General features: G+C 58.8%; 1 protein-coding gene and 1 long non-coding RNA gene across 3 annotated transcripts in view; one reads left to right on the forward strand and one right to left on the reverse strand.

Moving 5' to 3' along the window:
- Card11 (caspase recruitment domain family member 11) overlaps positions 1-10,866 on the reverse strand; it is a 45,113-nt gene extending 34,247 nt beyond the window's left edge. Inside the window, exon 1 of the mRNA XM_074075459.1 lies at positions 10,650-10,866. Coding sequence (XP_073931560.1) covers positions 10,650-10,662 — 13 coding nt within the window. The 5' untranslated portion in view covers positions 10,663-10,866. The remainder of the gene's footprint in view (positions 1-10,649) is intronic.
- LOC141423968 (uncharacterized) lies at positions 6,020-14,426 on the forward strand. 2 transcript variants are annotated; one of them, XR_012448730.1, is made up of 3 exons: positions 6,024-10,232; positions 11,652-12,008; positions 13,038-14,426. It is a non-coding gene; the product is annotated as an uncharacterized lncRNA (long non-coding RNA). The 2 variants fall into 2 exon arrangements; XR_012448729.1 differs by having other exon boundaries at positions 6,020-10,232; positions 11,652-14,426.
- The last annotated feature ends 6,673 nt before the right edge of the window (positions 14,427-21,099 follow it).

Here is a 21,099-nt window from a genome sequence, read left to right on the forward strand (position 1 = left end):
CCTGTTTACCTGGGCTGCCTTGGAACCGCGATCCTCCCCGTCTCAGCCTCCCAGGTAGCTGGGATTGCAGGCGTGAGCCACGGTGCCTGGTGACAGAGTGGGTTTTTGGTGGCACAGGGATCTGAACTCAGGATTTCACCTTGTTGAGCAGGCGCTCAAGTTTTGCGCTTGAACTTGAACTTTGACCTCGTTGCTCCCTAGGGCCTGGCATCCTCTGTGCCTTTCTCCTTGGTTTTTGGGGCTGAGGCAAAAACACTGGGGAAGAGCACGTGGGGGTGGGGGTGGGGGTGGGCGGGAGGGGGCCTCGACATTCTCGGGAGGCACTAGAGAGAGAGAGAGAGAGCGCAGAGAGAGAGAGGAGAGAGAGAGACTGCACTCACAGGATTCCTCCTTCATCTCTTGGTTCCCTCCTGGTCCCCAGCCTTGGGGACAGAGTGGCCATGTTGGGGTGCATTGTCCCTTTTCAGTCCATCCTCTCTGGACACCCCAAGGTCTGTGACATCCCCTCGTCCCTCAGTCCAGTCAAATGGACATCAAGAGCCGCCGTGACAGGTGTCAGTGGCCATTTTCCTTGTTTGGTCTGAACAATCTTGGACGGTCTTCAAGGTGACCATGGGTGACACGTGATGTTGTCACCGGCTTTGTGGCATCCTCAGACACGGTGGCCTCGGGGCGGTGACGCCCAGTTCTGCCTCTTCTCACGGCTGTTCCTTCCACCCGGACCTCTCATTTCTGCTTTGTCCCCCTCGTTCATGTCCACGCAGATGCTCAAAACACAGCCTTACTGGGGGACGAGCTTGGCAGAGGAAGTCAAGATGAGGTCACAGTGGACCTGAACCAGTGACAGTGTCTTTACCAGAAGAGCAAACACTGACCCAGAGGCGGTGACGTGAGGACAACAGCCAAGAACAGAGCGCCAGGAAACCGCCATCAAAAGCCAGAAGAAGGAGCTGGGCGTTGCAGTGCACACCTGTAATCCCAGCTCTCAGGGAACTGAGACGGCAGGAGCGTGAGTTCAAGACCAGCCTGAGCTACAGGGCAACGGGGAAAACGGCGCACTGACGTCCTGAGCTGTGGACCGCTGAATTTCTACTGTTTTTAAGCTGCTTGGTTGTGGCCATTTGTCACAGCAACTTCAGGAACCCCCCACCCATCAACTGTCACCGCCTGCACAGCCAGTGGCCTCCTCCCACCAATGCCAACGACGCCTCCTCCGGGAAGCCCTCCCTGACTGCCCTTGCCTAGAACATTGTGTCACCTGTGGACCTCCACACAGGACCCACAATGGCTGCAGGGCAGGGCTCTGACCAGCTGGGTGACCTTGTCCCTCTTCTGAGTCCATCCAGGGCTGGAAGGAAGCACGTGTTCTTTAATCTGGGTCTGGGGAGGGGATGCAAATAAAATGCTAACTTACAGCTATGTGGGCTCTGAGCACAGCAAGGAGGGAGGGACCATGGGGGCCCTGGGCCGTGTCCTCAGGTCTGAGATTCAGCCTGGTTCCAGGAGCCCCCACCCCAAGGCCCTTCCAACCCTGGGCTTCTGAGCTGCTCCCCACTGGAGAATCAAGACAAAGATGGGGACATCAGCCAGGCACCAGTGCTCTCGCCTGTAATCCCAGCTACTCAGGAGGCAGAGATCAGGAGGATCGAAGTTTGAAGCCAGCTCGGGAAAATGTTTGCAAGACCCCATCTCAACCAATAAGCTGGGTGTGGTGGTCACAGCTGTAATCCCAGCTACGGGGAGGCATAGGTGGGAGGTCCGCAGTCTGAGGCTAAAAGCGAGACCCTATCTGAAAAGTAACTAAAGCCAAAAGGGCTGGCGGAGCAGCTCAGGTGGCAGGGCGCCTGCCTGGCAGGCACGAGGGCCTGAGTTCAAATCCCAGTGCTGCCAAAAAATAATATATACATAAATCATTAAGGCTGATGGTTCATGTCTGAGCGCACGTTGGTGACAGCAGAGGGTGACGGCCACCGACGTGTGACCTGTGTCCCAGTGTGAGCGGGTGCCCAGGCCATGTCCCATCTGCACACAGTCCAAACGCCAAGGCCTGTCGGGGTGGGGACGGCTGGGGCCGGTCACTCTTGGTCTGTGGCCAGAGTTCATTAGAAACCTCTCTCTCTCTCTCTCTCTCTCTCTGTCCTTGGTGTCCTCAGTGTCCCCAGCAGGTGTGCTTTGAAAACCCTCTCCTCCTCCTGGACCAGGTCAAGCGTGGCTGCCGCCCCTCAGGCCTGCACTTTCTGGGTAGAAACTTGGATTTTGGCAGCACTGGGATTTGAACTCAGGGACCTCTGCTCTACCATTCCAGCCACTTCCAAAGAGCCAGGATTAAAGAGTCATCACCAGGCCCATCTTGTTTGTTGAGATGGGGTCTCTCTCTCTTTCTTTTTGTCAAGGCTGGCCTCGATCTGTGATCCTCCCTATCTCCACCTCCAGAGTAGCTGGGATTACAGGTGTGAGCCGCCACGCTCAGCTCTGTTCACAAGACAGTGGCTTAAAGAGAAAACCCCAATGATCTTCTGTGCCAAGGGCTGAGGGGTTAAATAAACGTCAATGGCATCATGTCCTCAAATTAGACTCAAATAAAACGCCAGGGCCACCAATGAGTCAGGTGGCGGCGCGGCCTCGGCTCGATTCACAGGGCAGGAAAATGAGACAAAGCCAAAATGGCCGCACTTGGCCAGGGACGCTCATGGACGGAGGCTTTGTGACATCCAGGCGTCATCCAGGTGGATTTAACCTGGCTCAACGCACCTCATAGACACAGAAGCAAAACCACCGACAGCCAATCCAACTGCCGACCTCCATTAAGAGGGCTTAGCTGGGGAGGATCGCCATTGGAGGTCAGCCTGGGGAACAAAGTTAATGAGACCCCATCTCTCAGCCAAGCCAGGCGTGGTGGGGCGCTGTTTAATCCCAGCCTCTCGCAAGGGGCTCAGGTGGTAGAGCGCCTGCCAAGCAAGCACAAGATGCTGAGATCAAACCCGGTGCTGCCAAAAAAGAAAAAAAAATCCAAAACCCCCCAAACCGCAGACTTTCTGCTTCAGTTATCTTTCAAATAGGGTCTTGGGTGTTTGCCCTGCGCTGGCCTCCGACCATGGTCCTCGTGCCTCTGCCTCCCGCAGAGCTGGGATTACAGGCGTGCACACCGGCCTGGCCCCCTGTGATGCAGAGCTGGCTCTTGGTAAAGCTGTCCCTGGTTCACCCCGGCAAATACTCAAGACTCCGCTGTGTGTTTTTAATCCTGTCTCAGGGGACACACAGCATCTCCTGTGTCACCTGGACCCCCCACAGTCACCCAGCAGGGACTCTTGGAGCCCCAGCCACACTCAGGTGTGTCTGACCCCTGGCCTGAGGTGTCAGCTGTCCCATGACCCCTAAGTCTAGAGGGCAATGTCGGGGTCCATGCGTGAATGTCCTGTCAGACAGACAAGGACGCAGGGCGAAAAAACGTCCAGCCGTCTTTGGGTACCTGGACCCCAGAGGCCGCGGGGGACTGAGAGTCAAAGGTCAAAGTGGGCTGGGTGGCCTCCTGGTGAAGCCACTCTCCCCGCTGTCCCTCTCAATGTCCACTTGTCACTGTGTCCTCGTCTGTGTCACCTTGGCTCTCTCTTCCTCTTCTTATAAGGGACACTGCCCATGGCGTCCTGTGGCCTCTGCTTCTATGATTGTCCCCTCCCTCCCTTCCTCCCCCTCCATCTCCTCCTGCTGGGATTACAGGCATCGCCAGCATGCCCGGCCCTGTTCTCTGTCGTGACACACAGGAAACGCGCACCGGCGGTGTCTAACGCCACCCTGACTTCAGTGGAAGCTGTGACAACACCTTGAAGAATAGGATCTGCAAACCCGGTGGTTTCTACTGGTGGCACCACAGTCATAATTAAAGGAAATGCTAAGTGGTGGTGGTTTCTCCCCCTCAGCTCCACGGGTCCTCAGGTGGCCTCGGGGCCCCAGGTGAGGGACACTGCACATACCCCTACTGGACCTGGGAGAGACCCCATCCGTGTTATTCACACCAGTAACACGGGGCCAGCCCAGTGCCCGGCACCCCTGCAGGGTGTGGGGAACAGGTGACAAGTGTCAGACACAAGTGACACGTTTCGGGGTCACCTGTGTGGCTTCGTGTCTGCGTCTGGGCCGATCTCTGCACTCAGCAAACCCCCGGCCTCTTTGGGACAGAATTCAACACTAAAATTCACCAGCATCTAATTTCAGGACATTCTTGTCACCCCGAAAGACGCCTGTGCTCATAGCAGTCACCTCGTCTCTATGGAGTCCCCGGAAGACCTGGCATTATCGGCCCAGGCCACGGAGGTCCAGGTGTCGCTCAAACGCTCGCACAAGAAGCACGGTGGACTGGTCTGTGACCACAGCCTAGATCGAACAGAGGAAACTTCCAGAACCCAGAAAAAGCGACAAAGCGGGGGCTGCTCAGAATAAAAGAATAGTTAAAATAAACGGCAGACGGCCGGGCGCAGTGGCGCACGCCTGTAATCCCAGCGCCTCGGAGGCCGAGAGCAGGAGGATCAGAGTTGGAGGCCAGCACAGGCACAGAATTTGGGAGAGACCCCATCTCTAAAATAACCAGCACAAGATGGACCGAGCGTGCGGCTCACACGGCAGAGCACCTGCTTTGCAAGCGACAAGCCCTGAGTTCAAACCCCAGTCCCAGCATAAAAACCCCCAAAATGTTAGGTCACAATGATGCAAAAACGTAATTATCTCAATGAACGACAGTCAGTTGAATAACGCTGGGTGCTGGCAAACAGCCTCGTGAATGAAAGAAGTCTTCGTCAGAAATGCTCCTTGCCAAATCAGTCTTCAGATAGATCAATGACTTAGCGATCGCAGAATAAATCCCAAAAGTGTTAGAAGGAAAATGCTTCTGACCTTGGCTCCGAAAGGCCTCTTCTCAAATGTCACACGCCAGTGTCACTTGGGAAGTCCTAACGTGTTCGGGAACATCACAATTTAAGCTCCTTCCTGGTGAGGAACAGCACGTTGGGGTGAAAATGGCAGCCATGGCCAGGCAGGCGTCTGTCGTGTGAGAACGCAGCCGACCAGCCACGAAGAAAAGTCCAGAAACACAGAAGAAAGGACAGAAGGACAAGGACAGCCCACGTCACAGACGAGCATGTGACCGGTGGAAGCGCCGAGCCGCTGGGTGTCGTCATCTTGACTCGGAGACGATGAAAAGACCCGCGGCTGAGGGACGAATGGAACCAAATGAGGACGTTGAGGCTGCTGCCTGGAACAGTGTTGGGAACAGAACCAATGGCCGACAGACGAGAGCCTCTTATTATCAGAGCAGGCTGCAGGCGTTCGAGTGGCAAAGGTTTCCAGGGTTGGCACAGGTGAGCACAGTGGCTCACGCCTGCAATCCCAGCTACTCAGGAGGCCGAGATCAGGAGGACCATGAATGGAGACCAACTTGGGGAGAGGGTTCGTGAGGCCCTAGCTCCAAAACACCCAACACAAAGCAGGGCTGGTGGAGCGGCTCAAGTGGCAGGGCGCCTGCCTGGCAAGGGTGAGGCCCTGGGTTCAAATCCCGGGGTTTGTGTCACCCCTGTCCCCAGTCTGTCTGTTGAAATCCCAGCCCCTGTGATGGCAGGGGCCTCACCTGCCTGGCGGGGTGGGTCCTCTTAGAGGCCCCAAGGCCGCCATGTAGGAGCCAGGAGGCGCCCGCTGTGCCGCAGCGCGGCCTCTCGAGACATCGAATCTGCTGTCACCTTGGACACCGCGAGGAGCGGCGTGGTTCCTGGCGTTTTGTCGTGGCAGCCCACACGGCCAGCTGACCGTCCAGGCGGGACAAGACGGGAGCCCCCTGCCATGGTCACCTTCATGGCCAAGTCAAGCGGACGGAGAGTCACAGCCCCCGTGGGGCGTCGGTGAGGGAGTCACGACCACCGGGCCTCCTGCACTCAGGATCTGAGCGGCCCATTCGGGGCGTGGAACCATAGGGGGCGGGGCCTGGCTGCCGGGGGTGCGACTTGGAGGGGCACATCCTGTCCGGGTCACTTCCTGTTGCTCCTCTTCTGCTTCCGGGTCACAGGCTGCAGCGCCCCAGCTGCCGTGGTTCTCTGCCGCACCTCGGGTCCACTGAGGCTGGACCGAAACCCGGAGCCGAGGCACTGATTCCTGGAAGTTTCTGCCTGCTGTGTGGCACAGACAGACGGACACCCCGTCCCGATGTCCTCCATAGGGACACGTGGCATGCAGACGCACAGTCGTTGGGTTTGTGGGCAGGACTTGAACTCAGGGCCCCACCCAGGTTCCTTCTCGGCGGCCATCGTGGATTGAAGGGGACGAGGCCCGCGAGCCGTGCTGACCCGGTGTGGCCACCTCTGCCCCCGGGACACACCTGTCACAGGGGCTGCTTGATGTCGGTGCCGCCTCCCCCGCCCCAAACCTAAAGCGAGCATGGCGGCCGGTGGCGGCCACCGCCTCCCTGCTCTGGACCTGGACGCGGGGGTGTTGGGGCCTCCCTGGCCTTTGCCCGGGGCTGGCCTCACACCGTGGTCCTCCCCTGGCTGCCTCCTCCGCCGTGGTGAAGGGCGTGAGCCGCCGCAGGTCCCTCTTCCTCCTTCAGCGGCAGCGGGACTCGAACTCGCGGCCACGGCTCGCTAGGCAGGCGTCTGTCGCCGAGCCCGGTCTCACCCTCGCCGAGCGGCTGGGATTACAGGCGTGAGCCGCCGCGTCCGGCCATGAGGCGGCCACGCTGCAAAGTTCTCCGAGGCCGTGCGGACGTCGGGTCGGGAGGGGCCCAGGCCCGTGGACTCGGCCGTTTGGGGCCCGACGAGGTGACGGGTGATTTGAGGCTCTATGCCGAGCCGGCCCCGTCCCCGTCCCCGTCCCCGTCCTCCCCTTAGGGCTGCGGCGGGAAAAGTGAGTGGGGCCGCCCCGCGCGGCCATCCGTCCTCTTCCCCCGCCACCGGACAGACGCCAGGACGGACAGACGCCAGCCGGGGTCCTCCATGACGGACCCGAGCTCCAGAAGCCCCTGGGCGCTCGGTACGGTGGGGACGGTGACGAGGACAGCCAGGGCTCCAGGCCTGCAGTGGCCACACACTTGCGGTGACAATGACAGCTGTCAGGTGACAGTGACACCGCACTCCTCCGTAGGCCAAGCTCGACGTCCGCAGAAGCGGCCCTTTCTGGAGGCCGTGTGACTGGACGCGACCGTCCCCGACCTCTGCCACCCAGCACCGTGGTGGCCGTGTCACGGGGACATAGACGGGGCTGGCTTGGCCGAGCTCTCTCTGAGTTGTGAGGTCCCCGTGTCGCGGTGTCCTCACGCGGTCGTCCCTGTGCCTGTGTCCTGACGTCCTCTTCCGACATTTGCTGCAGTCGGAGTGGCTTCAGGCCCCGCCTGGCAACCTGACGCCATGTCCCCAAACTCCGAGTTCTCTTTAAAGAACCACTTCTAAAAATATGGTTGGGGACACACGATTCAGCCCGTCCTGTCCCCACCATGGCGACTTTGTCACCTGTGACTCCATTCTCCCTCTCCAGTGGCGGTCACTTCAGACCTGGATTCCAGAACCAACCCAGGGAGGCCATTAAGTGTGTTGAGAGCCGGTGACATACGGTGGCAGCTTCGGCAAGGGCCCCAGGGCGCCTTCACATTGTGGGGAAACAGGCACGGCATCCACTTGGTGGGTAGGAAAAGTGTGGTCCTTGGCCAGGCACGGTGGCACATGCTTGCGATTCCCGCTGTTCAGAAGGTGGAAATTGGGAGGACTGCGGTTTGAGGCCAGCCTGGGGTGAAAGTTAGCGAGACCCCATCTCAACAAACAGGCCAGGCTGGGTGGCTCAATACTGTAATCCCAGCTCCTCAGGATCAGAGCTCAGGAGGATATTCGGCTCAACACCAGCTCAGGCAAGCTAGCAAGACCCCATCTCAACCTCAACTGAGCGTGGCTGGGCGCTGCCATCACAGCCCCGCAGCGGGGACAGGGCGCCTGGAGGGAACAGGGGTTTTCAGAAGATCTCAGTGAGTCAGTCACATACTCACTCGTGTCAATAAAGCAGCAATCCACTGAACCTCGGGTCATGCTGGCCCTGGGCTTCTGTTTGCTGTCAGATTAATTAAAAATAAGGAATAAATAAACGTTGCTCTGAAGATGTACGAGAGCATTGGAACGGGTCCCACGACAGCAGCCCCAAGATGCAAATCGTGGTGATGCACGCCTGTAATCCCGGCTGACTCGGGAGGCAGAGGTCGGAGGATCCAGGTGTAAGGCTGGCCCTGGGCAAAAGCTTGAGAACTCTGAAAAAAAAAAAACCAAACTACAAGCAAGCAGGGCCGGGGAGCGGCTCATGACATGATAGCTGGCCAAGGAGGTGTCAGGCCCTGAGTTCGAGTCCCAGTGTCACCAAAAAAATGCAAATCACAGAAATGTTTATCAATTGACTATTTTCACCAAGATGGTGCTGAATGTGAGAACACCAAGACGCCGAAGGTCAAGACAGCAGAGCTGAAAGGTGCCACAGCCACGCACACCCAGAATTGTCACCAGACACTGTGGGCACAGAGGCCACGAAATGTCCTCGGAGAGCCCCCAGAGACGCACGCTTGTCGCTAAGGCCGGAGTCCACGAGGAGGACCGAGGACGTGGGCCGGGCACGGTGGGGCTTGCCTGTAATCCCAGCTGTGGAAATCTTGACTTTGACGCCAGTCCCGGTCAAGTTAGCGAGACCCCATCTTAAAACAGGAGGTGAACTTTGGGGCTGGGGTGGTGAGGTCACTGCCAGCGCGAGGGACCCTGCCGTCCACCCCCAGCACCCCAAAACCAAACCACAGACAAAAAGCCTTTTCCCGAAAGCCGAGTCCCCCCCTTCTGTTCCCGGTGGTCACTACGATGACCTCAGTCCTCACCCCCCCCAGGAAGAGGGCGGCTGCAGCCGGGTAAACTGAGGCTGCACCAGGTCACCCAAGGGGCTCCAAGCGCTGCCCTCTGACCCCAGCCAGGCCTGGCGGTGGAGCAAAGGCTCGAGGGTCACGTCGGGTCACTTTGCTTTGTAAAGAAACCAAAAAGACCTGGCTGACCAGGGGGCGTTTTCGTCCTGACCCCGAGAGCCCCAGGGTGACGAGGCCGGCCGAGGTCACACAGCACAGACCCAGCCCTGGGGGAGGTGACCCGCCTCGGCCATGTTCGCATGTTTTAACATAAATTTCAGGGTGGCCGCTGGGCTCGGCCTACGTGGGACATGAGTGTGTCCCCGTCCCCGTCCCCGTCCCCTCCCGATGACCAGAGACGCCATCTTCAAAGCGGAGAGACAGTTTGCTGCTGTCACCCTTTGGTTTTTTGAGGTGGGGTCTGCCTCCGCCTCCCCAGTGCCACCTCACACGGTGACACAGAAGTCGCTTCCTCTCCATCGCCCGCCCAGGAGGAAACGCAGCCTCGTTCCGCTCGCACAACCTCAGCCCGGAATCTCTGCTCTTGAGACGGTCCCAGTACCTAACCAGGCTGGCCTCGAACTCGCACCATCCTCCCGCCTCAGCCTGGCGGATGCTGAGGTTACGGCGTGCCTGGAGGTCATTAAAAATCACGTACAGGACAAGATGTGCTCTCCACACGCGGAGTACTACTCAGCCTTGAACAAGCGCGCTGACCAGCACCGACTGCAGCACGGCCACCATCGGGACACGGTGCTCACTGATGTCATCAGACACAGGGGTCAGGGGCTTCGGGGTTCCACTTGGACAAGGTCCCCAGAGCTGTCACCTCTACAGACAGAAGGGGCAGGGGTGGGGTGGGGGACGAGGAAGTCCTGCAGGTGGCGACAACAATGGCCACAGGACACTTTTCTGTGCTTCTGGCCACCACACTGTCCCCTGAGGGTTTAACAATTCTCCCTGTGAATTTGCCCGCTTTGTAAGTTTCAGTGACGTCACCAGTTTTTCATAAAACCCCACACAGGTGCCGTGCCTCCCGGTGACACGGGTGGGACAATTGTCCTGGGCACAACTGGAGCTGAATTCCTGTCTTTTGGCACCCGTTGTACCCAAGGAGGCACAAAATAAGTGTCCTCCCCCATTCTGGAAGGCGGGGGTGACCTTTCACCGTCCAGAGAAATCATAAACGTCACCATTTTTTTTCAGGCTACTGATCAAAGCTGGCTGTGCAGTTTGGGCCAAGACTCTGCAGTGAGACCACCGTCCCCGTGTACGTCCTGGCCTACCCAAGGGACAACTCTAGTGGCCGCATCGGGCCTGGCCTGGGCACTCTCAGGTGACCTTGGGCTCGAGGCCACCACTGCCCTTCCCCCACTGGGGACCCCCATGTCCTCGGCCCCTGGAGCCTGTGAGTCACGTGGCCCTGTGGGTTGCAAACTTCCGGCCTCTCTGGGGCCTCACAGGTGTCCTGAGCCCTGCTCTGGCCTTGGGGACAGGAGCATCACCCAGGGCCACCCTGCTGGCCTCTCCCCCCCCCATTCATCTCCTTCCTTTCTGAGGAGCCTGGGGACGTCCGCACGACACCAGGGAGACGCAGGGCGGTGTGGGAAGGAAAGGGGGGACAGACTGGCTCACGGATGGGGCAGGAGTGGGGACAGGAGGGATCTGCGCCTTCCAAACTCCCCTCCAACCCCTCGGTATCCCCACCTTGTCCCCTCCTCTCCCTCCTGCACCGCGGTCCTGCTGCTCCTACCTGGGACACTCATGGTCAGCCGGTTCCTCAGGGGACGCCTTGGACGCCTCCTCCAGGCAGGCTGCCCAGCTTCCTCCTGTGTCCACCACCCGTCCGGCCCAGGGCAGACTGAACTGGCTCAGAGCTCTCTGCAGGGTCGCGGGTGTCCTGGGGCCAGAGGAGGCAACAGGACCCAGGAGGAGAGAAAGTGTGTCATCGGCTGGGAGGGGCGCGCGGGAGGGAAATGCAAAACCCCACAGGAAATGAGACTTAAAAAAAATGCAAAAGGTTTTAGAGAAGGAAGAGGGGGAGGGGTGACAAGGTGGCCCTGTGGGCAGGGGGAGGGGGACACTGAAGTGACAAAGGAGGCTTGGCACCTGCCTCTGATGAAGCCAGGCCCACCCTGGACTGTCAGCTCAGAAAGTCTTGGGGGTCCAGGTGTGGCCTTCAGGGGGCGTCTCCAGGGCGGTTCTAGGGGGCGGGGGGGGGGGTCCTTTTGGTGGCATCGGCCCTGGAGAAATTCTAGACGCTGTCACAGCAGGAGGCGGGGGTCCCACAAGGGCAGGAAGCCTCCCCCACTCCGAGTCCCCCTCATCCTCCCTCCGCGTGTGTTCTGGAAGCTTCCTGGGGTCCACCTGGTGGTCAGCACCCTCCCGGGTCCCCCGGGGTGTGACACTCCCCAAGGACACTGTGTCCCAGAACAGAGACCCATCGGTCCCCCCGTCCGGCCATGATTGGTGGACAATCGGGTCACAGAGCCGGTGGTTTCTGGGCGCCGTGATTTTAGGAATTTTCCCCCAAAAGCCCACAGAGCTGATCCTAAAAGGATCCTGACTGCTTCTCTTGGTCATGGCTTCTCCAACGTGACTGTCCCCAAACCTTCCCCGGAACGGCCACAGCACAAAAAAGAATTAATTAATTAATTGATTGGAATCCGTACGAAGCCTGGGATCCGCGGAATGTCTCCTCCCCTCTGCCTCAGTTTACCTTTCCTCCTCCTTCCTCCCTCTTGGTTCTGAACAGGTGACCTGTGGGGACAGACACTCAGGAAATGGCAGCCACGTCAGAAGATGAGCTGAAGTCAGGGCTGTGGCCCTGGCCTGGGTGACAAGGACAAGGATGGGGGACGAGGACAGGGACGGGGACAGCCATGGTGACCCGTGTGGCCAGGGGACTGCAGGTGACACGAGCTTGCGTCCTGCAGAAAAGGAGCCACAGACCACAGAGAGAAAGTCCCTAAAATAAACAGCAGGCCGGTGTCCTCCGTGTGTCACCGCCATTCATCGTCACCTTTCCCCGTTATCCCTCGGCCAGGGGAAAATGACAAAAGACTTCTGCGTCGGCCACGTGCACAAATTAGGCACCGAGTGTGACGGATTTGTAAGTCGTCTCACAGGAATCCGCCCCCCCACATGTCCCCGCCTGTCCCCTATGTCCCCCTCGCAGGGCGGCAGAACCATGACCTTGGTGGCAGTCGTGCCTGTCCATGGGGACGCAGAGGTGGCCTTTCTGGTTTTCAGATTTCCTGATGGAGGTGCAGGTGGCAATCTGTCCACCCAGCCATCTGTCCTTTTTAAAATTTTCTTTTTGATGCATTTTCAAAATCTTATCAATGGACGGAGTTATTCTGGTTTTTTTGGCGGTCCTGGGATTTGAACTCAGGGCCTCACACTTGCCAGGCAGGCGCTCTTCCACTTGAGTCACTCCACCAGCTCATTGTGTTCTTATTTTAGAGATGGGGTCTCATTTTTTTATTTTGCCCCGCAGAGCCTGGTGACAGGCCTCGCATTTAATGTTCCTCACCGTAGCTGGGGTCACAGGCGGCTCCGCCACGTCCAGCTTACTTGTTGAGATGGGGTCTCGGGGCTATTTGCCCTGGCGGCTTCAAAGTGCTGCTGTGATTACAGGCGCGAGCCACCACGCCTGGCTGGAGATGGGCGATTGCACGTCTGTGGTTTTGGCTGGAGTTGGAATGACGGCATTCCTGTCACCACTGGTCCCCAGGCCCAAGCCGCCCCTTTCTGTAGTTGGTAATGCAGAGCGGTGACCCCGGGGTGGACGTGACCACAGTGTGAGCGAGGGCTCCGCGTGCAGTTTACCTCCGTGTTTGAAAAATTACAGCAAACAACAGTGGGGGACAGAGAGAGAGAGAGAGAGAGGGAGAGGGAGAGGGAGGGAGAGAGGGAGAGGGAGAGAGGATTTGTGGGTGGGAGGCGTCAGGTGCAGGCGCAGGTGGCTTAGGCCTGGCTTTGGGTCTCCACTTGGGACTGTCCCATTAGCCAGGTCAGAGCAGGAGTGGACAGAAGGACAGACCTCAAGTGACACATGGACACTGTCCTGGGGTCTCGGGGGGGGGGCGCCCCATTTCCCTCCTCCACTTCCACTGTGTGGCCTCTTTCTCCCTCGCAGGGTCAGTGGCCAGGACGCCTCTCCTGTGACACCACGGCGAGGCCCGGCCTTGGTTCTCCCGGGGTCCCTGAGGCAGTGCTTCTAGAACTCTCTGTAGTGACAGACACCCCAAAACCGTCTAAGCCAGGCCCGGTGCTCACGCCTGTAATCCCAGCCACTCGGGGGGCAGAGACCAGGAGGATCGCGGTTCAAAGCCAGCCTGGGAAAACAGTTTGAGACAATCTCAAAACACCCGTCACAAAACTCAGGAGGCCCTGAGTTCAAATCCCAGCACTGCAAAAAACGCGTGCACCTTCACGTCCCGCGGTGCAGAACAAAACGAGCCCGGGTGGCCGTCCGTGGTGACTCGTCACCGCCCACCGCCAGCTCCATCTTCACCGTGACCTTCCCCTGACCGCTCCTGAGGGTTCCACAGCGTCCTCCTCCCGAGGGACAGATGGTGACCGTCCCGGACACCTGGCCATCGCCGTCCTTCTCAGGGGATCAGCGTTAGGGCAGCTCTCACCTGAGCTCTGTTTCTGACAGTAAATTAACGAGCACGCAGTGGCCAGGCGCGTGAGCCACCGCTGGGGACTAACGCTTTGGGGGACGAGTCTCGAAAGGTGCTGTGTCACCTCCCGCGGACTTTGTTTAAACATGGAGGCCACTTAGCTGTGACCCTCCGCCACCTGGCCGGCCACTTGCTCCAACCGCCCTCCCGCTCTCAGAGAAAGTCACCGAGTGACCCCCGCTGCGGAAGTGGCCTGAGTGACGTCTGGTCTTGGGGACTCAGGGCTCATTAAAACACGGATGCCGTGGTGTCTGGGATTGTCACTTCAGACGCTCGCCCATGTGTGTCCCCAAGCGTCCCCCGGGCGCCAATTTGCAGGATCGCCCAGCCAGCGTGGATGCCGCCCGCCACTTGTCACCTTGTGAGCGTGGACAGCGACCTGTCACCGCAGCGGCGTCACTTGTCCCAGGACTTTCGGCGCACCTGTGCTGGGGACGTGTCAGGAACCTCATCTGCTTTGCTGGTCATGGTGACACTCAGCTGGAGCTGGGGACAAGGGGACAAGGGCCGGACGCCATGCCACTTTGGGGGCCGAGAGCTCCGCCTGCAGCTGGTGGGACACAGGCCTGCGCACCACGGCAGGAGGGCAGACAGACAGACAGACAGACGGACCGACATCCCTGGGACAAGGTTCATGGCTTCCGCGTCACCTCACAGTGACGATCGGACCTGTCATTTCTTTTTCTTGCACAACTACCTTGGCCGGCGCCTCCAGCAGGTGGACGCCCGGGCCCTGTGGCCTGACCTTGCTGTCACACCGGGCGCTGGCGGCTGCGTTGGGACGGTCACAGGCGACTGGAATTCCCACTAAAGTTCAGTTCATAAAAACGTGCTTTTGAGGCTCGTGTGCTTGTGGTGAATGGGTAGAGGACAGGACAGCCAGAGGGACAGCTGACCACAGGCTCCGGGTACAGTGATGGTAGTAGACCGACTTCCAGTTGGTTTTAGGATTCCTCTTCTGTGTGGCACTGGGATTTGAACTCAGGGCCTCACACTGCTCTACCACTTGCGCTGCTCCCCAGCCCCTTTGCGTTTAGCCTGTTTTTCAGATGGGGTCTCTGGCTTTAGCCTGGCCCTGTGACACCCCTACTCTGCCTCCCAGCAGCTGAGATTATAGCTGTCACCACTGCGCTCAGCTCGTGTGTGAGATAAGGTCTCTTCCCCAGGCAGAGCTCAAAACGCAATCCTCAGCGGGGATTACAGGAGTGTGCCACCATGCCTGGCCCTTACGGCTGCTTTTAAATTCTCTGCAGCCGGGCGGGTGCAGTGGCTCTCACCTGTAATCCTGTGTCCTCACTTCAACCAGTGTCTAGCAAGCTGGCGCCCATGTCCCCCAGCTATGTGGGGAAGGCAGATCGGAGCGGCTTGGTTTAGGCCAGACAAAAGCAAGAGACCCCATCTCAACCCACGGGGCCAGGGCAGTGGCTGTCTCTTTCGCTTTCTCTTCTGAGCTCCGTGGCCACTGCCACCTCTCCCTCCGCGGCCTCAGAGTGAAACTTGGCGTCTGTGGTTTTTGCTCCTCAGCCGCGGCCACAGCGAGGCCATCGCTGAGCTGGCCAGGCACGGCTGTGACCTTGAGCGTCCTGGAAGCCACGGGCCGCACCTGAGCCTCTGAGGATGGAACTCCACCTTCCCGGCCTCCACCTGACTCTGCCCAGGGCTGTGGGGAAGTCGAGGCACAGGGCTCTGCGTGGCCCATGGCAGCTGGCTTTGAACCCTGTGTCCCCAGAGCTCTGATGGCTCCCGGTGGCCGTCACAAACACTTTCCACCCGCTGGCTTCACGTCCCCCACCCCGTGACGACTGGGATTTCTGGGGTCACCTGTGCGGGAACATGGCCTGGGGTCGGGTCTGACTTAGGGTCTGCTGTGGGGTCCCCCAAACAAGACAGAAGACGAGGTCAGAGGCAAGGCCACCTCTGATTGACAAGGTGCCACCATGTCAGAAATATTTCTGAAATTTAAAATATTTCCCCAAATAAGCGCCTTGCCCTTTGACCCGCACAAGGCCTTCAGAAGCTGGGGACAGGCGGGTTTGGAAAGAGTTCCTTCTGCAGGGCGGGCGTGGGGGCCAGCAGGGGTGACGCCATTTCTGGGGTCAGGGAGACAGGTGTCGTCCCCCCACCCGGTCCAGCATCTCGGTGACCGTGGACGTGCCCTCGCCCGTCTGTCCGTGCACGTGGGACTCTTTGGGAACGTGACCTCACAGCTCATGACCTTGACCCCAAAAGTAGCAGGTTTGCTGTGGCAAGCTCGGTCCCCAACCCGTGAAATGGCGCTGTTGTCCCCACCCCGCTGGCTTGCCGTGACAAGCGTCCTCGGGTGGATGGTGACCGTGTCACTCATTTCCTCCCTGCTCCCAGGCTGGCCGCCGGCTCAGGATGGACTCACTCGGGGCTTCAAGGGACAGTGATGAGGAAAGGTGGCACAGCTTAGGTGACAAGCCACCTTTCCCACCTGAGCTCTGGGTCACAAACAGACCCGCTGAGGGGGACAGGAGGGACACGGGGCTTTGAGGAGTGAGGTCGCCCGATCAAGCTCTAATGACCTTGGCCATTGTCCCTTCTGCCCCCCCCGCCCCCCCCCCCGCTGTCTGCTCTTCCTCCCGCCCCCAGGGGGCGCTGTCTCCTTTGGTGACTTTGGTGGCCACCATGGTTCAGCTCGGCCCTGGCCTTATGAAGAAGTCATAAGGTCCCTAACTGTTCCTCCCTGTGACTTCGTGTCGGAGAAGGAATGAAATTCCCTTTTATTTTGTCTTTAGAGTTTTTTTTTTTTCTGGTTGATACAGGATTTGAACTCGGGGCCTTGCTTGCCAGGCAGGGGTTCCACCACTTTTTTTGCTTCACTTATTTTCCAAACAGAGTCTTGTGTTTATCTGCGATCCTCCCACTATGCCTCCTGGGTAGCCGGGATGACAGGTGTGCACAACCACGCCCAGCTTGTAAGTTGAGATGGGGTCTCCTAGCTGTTCTCCCAGGCTGGCGTGGCACTGGAATCCTCCTGATCTCTGTCCCCAGAGCAGCTGGGGTTACAGGCATGAGCCACTGCCCCCGGCTGACACAGTGAGGATCTCTAAGTGCTGTCCACATCCGGCCACTTCAGATTCTCCTGCTCCAATTGGAGGGAGGGGAGAGAGGGAGGGAAAGAGAGAGAGATGATGGATTTATATTAAGAAACCAGTGTTTCTTCGGTGCCAAGGAAAACCTGACGCTGTGTGTGTCACAGTCCAGACAGCACAAGGATTCTCTCCTCCCCGGGGAAAGCCAGACTTTTCCTCCTAAGACCGTCAACTGATAGGGTAAGGCCCACCCACATTAAGGAAGGGTGTAGGTTTTACTCAAAGTTCACTGATGTACAAATTCACCTCTTCACAGCCACATCTGGACTGGGGTTCCACTGCCTATCTGGGGACCAGGACCCAGCCCAGCTGATGCATTAACTTAGCCATTCCGGGGGCTGTGAACCCCCTGTGAGGGTCCAGCTGGTGGCAGGCAGGCTAAGCTTCTGCCCCATCCCCTCGATCTTCCACTTCAGGGTCCCTGAGGGAAGCCGAGGTGGGGGTCAGGGCCTTCCTGGGTCAACACGGCCCCAGCCCTGACTGACTATCCAGCATCCCCTGTGGCCGACCTCACAACCAACCTGGGCTCGTTCCCCACCCCATCTGCCTCCCCAGCCTCCCCCTGGACACCAGGTCCTCGTATCAGGATCTGTGACTGGAGGACCCCAGCTAACCTGGATCCCAATCGGAAGGGATGAGTTTGATGATGGAGTCACATGCACGCGTCAAAAAATTAGGGGACCCAGTATGGTGGCTCACGCCTGTAATCTCAGCTACTGGGGAGGAAGGTAGAGATTGGGAGGTTTGGTGCTCGAGGCCAGCCTGGGTGAAAAGTTAGTGAGACCCCATCTCAACTAATCAGCTGGGCATAGTGGTTCTTGCCATGACCCCAACGACTCCAGGAATGTAGCTAGGAGGACTGAGGTCTCAGGCCAGCCTGAGTAAAACTGAGAGACCCCATCTGAAAAATAACTAAAGCTAAAAGGGCTGGTGGAGTGGCTCAAGTGGTAGAGCTCCTGTCCAGCCAGTGCAAAGTCCTGAGTTCAAATCCCAGTGCTGCCAAAAAATTGTGGGGACTGCTTGGGGTGCGGGGGGGGGGTAAGGCTGAAGTACACTGGAGTGTGTGTGAACTAGGATTGTGAAAAGGGGCAGGGGACGGAGGAGGACTAGACAAAGAAAGAGGGGTGGGTTTGATCCAGGCACGCCTCGTGACCGTGTGCCGAGCGCACGCGGGTGCGATGGACGGTCGCTGACGGGAGCGACCGAGCACCTGCCGTGTGCAGGCGACTTGTGTTAAATGTAGCCGGTTGGTGTTCGGCATGTGGGCAGTCTCGATTAAACTTAGGGTCCGGGTAACGTCAAAGCGTCCTGAGACAGTCCCCGGGCTCTGCTGACCTGATCTTCACCCCACAGTGGGATCAGAACACGTCACCACGTCACCTCTCCACGTCACCTCTCCACGTGAGCCGCGCCTCCAGGGTCACAAGCCGCGCGCTGGGAATGCTGGCTTTATGGACCGGGCGCCGGTGCTCACGCCTGTAATCCCAGCTGCCCGGGAGGCTGGGAGCAGGAGGATCTCTGGAGGCTCGGTAAGAAGTCAGTGGGTTTCCTGCCGGGGAGAAGGTGGCTGCTGTTCCTTCCAGGTCTGCGGGGCCAGGGCCCAGCCTGACCTGAGGGCCTGGAGGTGATGTCAACTGCGCCGTGCACGTGGCCGTCAGAGGCTCGGACTGCGTGTGACAAGCGCTGACCCCTCGCTTGGGCCCAGAGTGAACTGAACACAGGAGAAGCTTGGCGTCCCTGCCGCCATTGTGCATCTGTCTTTGCTCTCAGCCGTTCTCTTTGCAGTCACTTTGCAATCAGCCTAGATTCCAGAAAGGACAGGACTGATGACCTCTTTATGACAAGGGACCGAAACTTCCCACAAGGAACAGTGGGGACTTGCAGGACAGAGGCCTCCAGATGAGGACGATGACCTGCAATGGTGAGGCTGCGGCCTGTGTCCCCAGTCGTGTCATAAACCTTTCTCGGTCACCAGGCCGCTTCATCTGGCGTGCAGGGGTGGTGGCCGGGCCTGGCATGTGACATCCCGTTGGCCCTGGGTGTGAAGTTACAAAACCCCAGGACCCCGCTGGCCCGGCTCAGGGTCCCAGTGAGAGCGGAGAGGCACTCGGCAGGGGTGGCGGCCATTCGTCCCCCCGCTGGGCTGAGAGCCCAGTCCCGCGAGCCGCCCGCCTGAGGACAGCGCTGCGTTTGGAGTCGGGGGCTTCACCAGGTGAGTGAAGTCACCCTAATGGCGGCACTGACAAATAAGACTTGTGTCCTTGTAAGAAAGGAGGTGGGGACAGACAGACTGACAGACGGGGGACGACCCTGTGAGGACACAGGAAGAAGCCGCCTGCTCACACCCTGACCTTGAACTCGCAGCCTCCAGGACTGCACCGATGGCTGGTCCTCTACCCCTGGCAGGGCTTGTTGCCATGGTGACGGCAGAGGGCCCACACAGACTCTTTGAAGCCTGGACTCCTGATTGGCCGGCTCTCTCTTTCCCGGCATCCTATTGGCTCCAGCAAGTCACGTGTCCAGGCTGGCCGCGCAGGTGTGAACTGGCGCCACCTGCTGGTGGGAGATGGTGTCAGTCACCAGGTGCAGGGCGCCTTGCTGGGAGCAGTGGGGACAGGGAGCCATTTTTGCAGCCCATCCAGAAGATCAGTGAGCGTTCTGTTTTAATGCAAAACTCGCCTAAAGCCCCAGGCCTTCGGACACAGACTAAAAACGGACGCTCTGCTGTACAGGAGGGTTCACCGTGGCGAATTCCTGCATCGTGTGGTGTGGCCAAGGGATGGCTGTCGCGTCCTCATTCCTGGGGACACTTGAGTGACACAGCGTCAGGAGGCTCAGCCCGGCGGCCATCAGTCAGAGACTAGGACGAGGCTTCCTGAAATGAAGCCTGGGGCGAAACACAGAGTGGACCCGTGCATTTCTAGTGACCGCTTTTTAAGGTTTCTGGGGTCCCAGGACACCTGTCCAGGCTGGATGATGACCCGGCTGGGGTCCAGCAGGACGTCCACTCAGCCTCTCGGGCCACCGCTGCAGTCACTTCTGAGGGAAGCCCGGGCCAGAGCTGGGCCTGCCGCTCAGCGGTGAGCGCGTCCTGGCGAGGCTGGGCTCCATCACGGGGCCTCTCCACGTCCCACCCACAGGGGACACCCTGTTCCTATTCCAGGGACTTGGATCTGTCCTCAGAGTGGCGCTTGTCACGCTCGGTCCCTGTCTGTGCACCCCGGCTTGCGTCACAGCGAGGTGGTCCAGGGCAGGTCCAGGGCCGGCACCCCGACTCCCCCAGAGCCTTGTTGCTTCCTGCAGAGAAACCGAGGAAGACTGGGAAGCAGAGCTTTGTGTACAAGGAAACAAAAGGCTGCAATTCCTAATGAGCTGGCCACCGTCTGGATGTCACCCTCAGCCAGCGACAAAGGCCAGCTGTGACAGCTGAAGCAAACGGAGCCCCACTGTCTGCGGGACCCTAAAGCCAATGGCTCTGGTCTGAACCTGGCTTTGTCCGGCAGTCGGTTTCCAAGCAGCTCCATCCACGCAGCGTTTCTCGTGCCCGTGTGACTTCGGCCCGGATGCTTCGCGTGGAACCACGCAGACAAAATAAACCGAGTCAGGCGATTTCCAGCCGATCGCAACCGGAGCAAAATCACTCCGGTAAATGAAACCCTCCCGAAAAAGACGGGGTTGGGAAAAACTGCTCTGTCCCCCGAAAACCAATTCTGAGGTTCAAAAGACCCCACCATCAAGATGAGAATAGCAATTTTCAGAATGGCAAAGCCGGGTCAGGGAGCGGGCTGCGCTCTCTCTCTCTCTCTCTCTCTCTCCGTCAGAGCACGACACAATACGATATAATTTATTTTTCTGTAGCATCTTTTGCGGGGAAGTTTCTCAAAATGCTCCACAGCTAATTACGAACTCTCTGTGCAAATATGAGCAAGGCTTCTGTTGCCAGTTCCCCAAACGGATGGAGTCAGAGAGATGCTGAGGAGCCGGGTGCGGTGGCTCACGCCTGTAATCCCGGCTACTAGGGAGGCTGAGATCAGGAGGATGGAGGTTAAGGCCAGCCTGGGCAAATAGTTCCTGAGACCCCATCTCCAAAATAAAGAGAGCAAAATGGACTGGGGTGTAGCCTAGCAGTAGAGCTCCTGCCTAGCAAGTGCAGAGCCCTGAGTTCAAATCCCAGTCCCACAAAGAGAAAGAAAGGTGGATTCCACTGAGCTGCACCCCTGGCCCTTGGTGTTTTATTTTTAGGGCCTGTAGTCGGGGCAAATGGTTCTGGCCAAGGTCAGCCGAGCTCATTTCTTTCCAGGACTGGCTGACACCAGCCGGGGGGACGCCCAAGCCCAGGGGACACAGGCTCTTCCTCTAAATGCTCAGAAGACCAGACTTGGATAACAGCTGGACG

This window comes from Castor canadensis, chromosome 6, assembly GCF_047511655.1.
Source record: "Castor canadensis chromosome 6, mCasCan1.hap1v2, whole genome shotgun sequence".
Taxonomy (NCBI): Eukaryota; Metazoa; Chordata; class Mammalia; order Rodentia; family Castoridae; genus Castor; species Castor canadensis.